Source organism: Lolium rigidum, chromosome 7, assembly GCF_022539505.1.
Source record: "Lolium rigidum isolate FL_2022 chromosome 7, APGP_CSIRO_Lrig_0.1, whole genome shotgun sequence".
In the NCBI taxonomy this organism is placed as follows: domain Eukaryota; kingdom Viridiplantae; phylum Streptophyta; class Magnoliopsida; order Poales; family Poaceae; genus Lolium; species Lolium rigidum.
In genome coordinates this window covers 107103229-107107617 of record NC_061514.1, presented here as the reverse complement: position 1 = coordinate 107107617, position 4389 = coordinate 107103229, and the positions used below count along the sequence as shown (strand labels likewise).

The 4389-nt window shown below is 45.3% G+C and overlaps 1 protein-coding gene across 1 annotated transcript; it reads left to right on the top strand.

Annotated features, from left to right (window-relative positions):
• The first annotated feature begins 2687 nt into the window (after nt 1–2687).
• LOC124669943 (BAG family molecular chaperone regulator 3-like) lies at nt 2688–3996 on the top strand. Its single transcript, XM_047206476.1, has 2 exons — nt 2688–2964; nt 3764–3996. Exons 1-2 carry the CDS (start codon nt 2688–2690, stop codon nt 3994–3996), a joined length of 510 nt encoding a protein of 169 aa, XP_047062432.1.
• The last annotated feature ends 393 nt before the right edge of the window (nt 3997–4389 follow it).

Below are 4389 nucleotides of genomic sequence, written 5' to 3'. Positions count from 1 at the left end.
ACCTAGGCGTGCCAAGGCCTGGGCCACGTCTAGGCCAGGTGTGGCCACCTCGTGACGCTTCTTCGTCTCTCCTCCGGACTCCGTCTTCGTTACAATAAAATAGGAACTGGTACTGTGGCATCTTGTCAGTAGGTTAGTTCCGAAAAATGCATAAAAGTAGAACAAGGTGTAAACAAAACATATAAAAATTGGTGTAAAACAAGCATGGAGCATCAAAAATTATAGATACGTTTGCAACGTATCAACATTCTGCAAAGTGCTATTTCCGTGAGCCTGCGGTGTAGACTAACCAATGCAGCATCGGAGCAGCTTGTTTCCCTCTCTAATCTCTTGCAGGATGTGAGCTTGTCGGACGACCAGGACACTAGGATGCTGCTTGATGGATCCCTCTTCTTCACCAAGGGAGCATACACACATATACATTCTCAACTAGAAGACCCAGAGGTGGCACCTATATGGGACTCCAAGGTGCCTAAAAAGGTCAAGGTGTTTGGATGGCTCTTCCACCTAAACAGGATCAACACAAGAGCCAACCTACTGCACAAGCACATCATTTCCTCCCAAGAATGCCCGAGATGCCAAGCGCCGGTTGAGGACAGGGCGCACCTATTCTTCACATGCCCCTACTCAGCGGCAATTTGGAGGCACTTCAGATCCTACCAAATGCCAACTGCTTCACAGACATTTGGTCCACTCCGCTCCCAAATAACCTACCTCGCTCAGTATGAAACTCTGTCGCTCTAGTCATTCTCTGGAAGGTTTGGGACGCAAGAAATGCTAAAATTTTCAGGGGTGCATACCAGCCGGCAACTATAACTATTACAAACATCGTATCGGACTTAAGAAAGCGGACATACATGTGGACGTTGATCTGTGGCGTAACCACCTCTCCACTTGTAACCTATAAAACCTCTTTGATGCAATATATTCAGGTGGGGATCCTCTCCACTCCCCCCCCTCCCCCCCGCGTGAAAGCTTAAAAAGACAATCCACACTTGTATGGTCTCTCCACTCAGTAATGGCTCTATACACACTTTGGGATCTCAACTCACATCACAGAGTTTGCAAATCCTCTTTGCCCTTTATATTCATCGGAAATTAGGAAATCATCAAGATTTTACATGAACTCACATTACGCTACTAGCTCCGCTTGGATACATGCCGTAAAGAAAACACCAAATACTCTTCTTTCAGGTTGAGATTTTTCAGTTTCACACCCAATGTACCTGCACCTAGGATAACCAAAGTTCCTAATTAGTAATATGTAATGAATCAATTTAATATCTTTGATGATTATAATTGTAAGGTAAGTCTTATATTTAAACCAATTTCTAATGAAATGCAACTTTACAAGGTTGTAATTTTCAGACATTGACTAAACATAAAAACATTCACTTGACTCGGATATAGATTTATTTTCTTTGCGACAAAACTATCATTCATTTTTCATTGTAAGAACACTGAAGTGGTACCTTTGTTAATCATTTTCGAATGTGTTCATCTCTAATTTCTTACTATACTCAAAACTTCAACTGACCGACTTAGAGAAATTTGCATATATTCTTTTTTTAGTGGAGGCCAGTCTAGCTATATTTATAGTTGTATTTGATTTTTGAACAAAGATGAAAACAGGACACCTGTATCTCAAAAAGATGAAGCCTAAACTATTCGATGTTTTGGACAATTCTAAGGTCTAAACCCTAATAATAAACCTCAAGCCCCACATGCTGCCTTAACCACCGCTATATGCCCCTAAAACCTGAGAATCTAACCAAATATACTACGCCACCTATCTAGCTAGCTACCAGGTTAATAATTCACACAAACTGCATGTACACACAGTCTCGTCTCAGTCATCACGCCATCAACCATTTGCCCCTTTGCTGTGGCTGTGCGTGCTCATCAGACGCGAGACACAAGCCGGGAAAACTTGCGACCAACTGCCATTACAATAATCCCGGTAGGTTTGTGTCCTAACCGACCGCCTTAATCATCGCCCGCCTTCTTGATCACAGGCTCATGCGTTTTGCCAGCTCCCATGTGCTTGAAAATGCTATTCTATCCATGGCCGTGATGCGTCTCCCAAAACATTTTGACCCACTTTAAACGACAATGCTCGAACCAAAATGCCAAACCCATCTCAAAAGTTGTATATGAATGGACCCATATTTTGTTATTGATAAATGGCGTGCCAGCTTCACTAACCAAGCTCAGAAGAATTTTTACACTATGACCAAGGACAAGAGTTCGAAATCCATAGCAGTTCGATGCTGAAAGTGGAGTGAACACATGTAGAAGTATTAGAGGTTAAACATTTACCCTCAGATTCAGTCTGAAAGTGGCTTCATGGAAGCTCGAGATCGGGCTTACAATTTGTTTTTCTTTCTGTCGAGGAACTCTTTCACAAGTTGTTTTTGTGAGGCTGGCCTAGCCTGGTCTGCCGCTTTGGACTATGCCAAGTTCGCCTGTCCCAGTGTCCCCCTCGTTGACGCCTTTGACAAAGAGGCGCACGCTTCTAAAGCTTGTCCTCTTGCATTGCCTCTCCTCAATCGTCTCCTATATATACACACGAAGCCTTGTTCTCATCAGTCATCATCACCAGCTTCACTGCCTCTCAAGTCTCAAGTCTCAACACCACCTGCAAGTACCAACCGTCCAACCAAGCTATCGAGATTAACTAACTGACGATGATGAAGCTGAGGTGCCCCAACCCCAAGAGGCTGTTCAGGAGGAGGTCCTCCAAGGGCAGCAGCACCGGTAGCGCTAGCAGCGAGGACGGCAGCGATGCCGGTGGTCTCATCCACGGCGGCGGTGGCAGCGGGGAGATCGAGTGGGAGGTGCGCCCAGGTGGCATGCTGGTCCAGAGGAGGGACGTGAGGGGGGACGTAGAAGTGATTACCATCAGGGTGGCCACCGGGTTCTCCTCCTGGCATGAGGTGTCCATTGGAGCCACCTGCACTTTTGGTAAGTACTGTAGTACTTAATTTTTGGCACAAGTTGCTCATTTTCCGATTATTAACTGCTCTTTGCAAAGGTAGCATGTACCAAAACTTGATTACAGTAGGTTTGTTGGAGAACATACTAGTGTATAGTGATTGGTAATGATAGAATGCGTTCTTGGAAAGTTGGTTAATTTGGTCATGATTCCTTTTTGGGGCGTCTCTCCTATGCTAAGCAGAAAGCCCATCTTCTGTGCCAAAGTTGAATGCATATTCCCATGATCTTTAAGCACGATGAAGGCTTGAGGAGTGATCGCGGGTGTGGCATTCATGCACACCGGCGAACTCCTTTATAAACAACAGTTGTTATGCATGATGAACTGCAAATTTTCAGACAGGCTGACCAACAGCAAAGATGCTAGTTTAGTTGTACATAAAACATTTTATGAAGAGTCTGTACCCGTTCACATAGCCAGATCCACTCATTTTAGTATCATTTCTCCAAATTAAGTAGTTGACCCTTGTGCGCTTATGAACCTGTCATGGAGAGATACATGTCATTAGCAAGATCTCTCTTCTTTCAGTATTAAAATGACTGACAAGGGCCAGTGGCCAGTGCTGTGCCACCGTCTCCTTCCAAACAACTCCGTGAGTAGAGTAAGATGATGGTTCAGATGAGGAACCCGAGTGGAACTTTCCTATACCTTACTTATTTGCTAAGCATATCGACTCAATGTGTTAGCTCTTGTATCAAGTTATATAAAAATAAAGTGTACTTCTTGGGATCAAGGTCTAACATGTGCCGTGCAAAATTATTTCTGCAGGAGAGCTGAAGGTGATACTGTCCATGATGACAGGGTTGGAGCCCAGGGAGCAGAGGCTGCTGTTCAGGGGCAAGGAGAGGGAAGACGGCGACCACCTCCACATGGTCGGGGTGAGGGACAATGACAAGGTGCTGCTTCTCGAGGACCCTGCCCTCAAGGACATGAAGCTCCGGGCGGCCGCGCTCGCGGCCCAGGCCATGCAGACCCCGTATCAGACTTCTATCCGGGTGTAGGGCCAGCCTGCCTCAATCCGCCACGCTAACTGTTAGACTAGGTGTTTGGAGAAGTACCACTCCATGGAATGGAAGGGCAAAGGTCCTCCTCCTCGTGTGAGAAATAGAGTGTACCAATCAATTGTATCATTTTGCAATTTGTAGCTAGTTGCAAGTTTCAAGTTTTCAGTCGTAGATGATGGAAGTGTTAGCCTGCAGGAGCTGCAAGTGTAAGTGTTAAAGTGTGGATGGCATGCTTGTTAGTAGCTTAGATCGGAGAATGCAATCAATCTATGTGGCATATCGCATATGTAGTGTGAGCTACACTCCTACATGCAGAAAATTGTGAGCTACACTCCTTAGGCATTTGGTAAACTAGTCATTAACCCGTGCACCCGCCCGGGCTAGCGCGTT

Excerpts from the sequence above, each read along its gene's own strand:
- LOC124669943 (XM_047206476.1), top strand. The coding sequence starts at position 2,688 with ATGATGAAGCTGAGGTGCCCCAACCCCAAGAGGCTGTTCAGGAGGAGG. Across the intron at positions 2,965-3,763 it reads TGGAGCCACCTGCACTTTTG|GAGAGCTGAAGGTGATACTG; the intron begins GTAAGTACTGTA and ends TTATTTCTGCAG.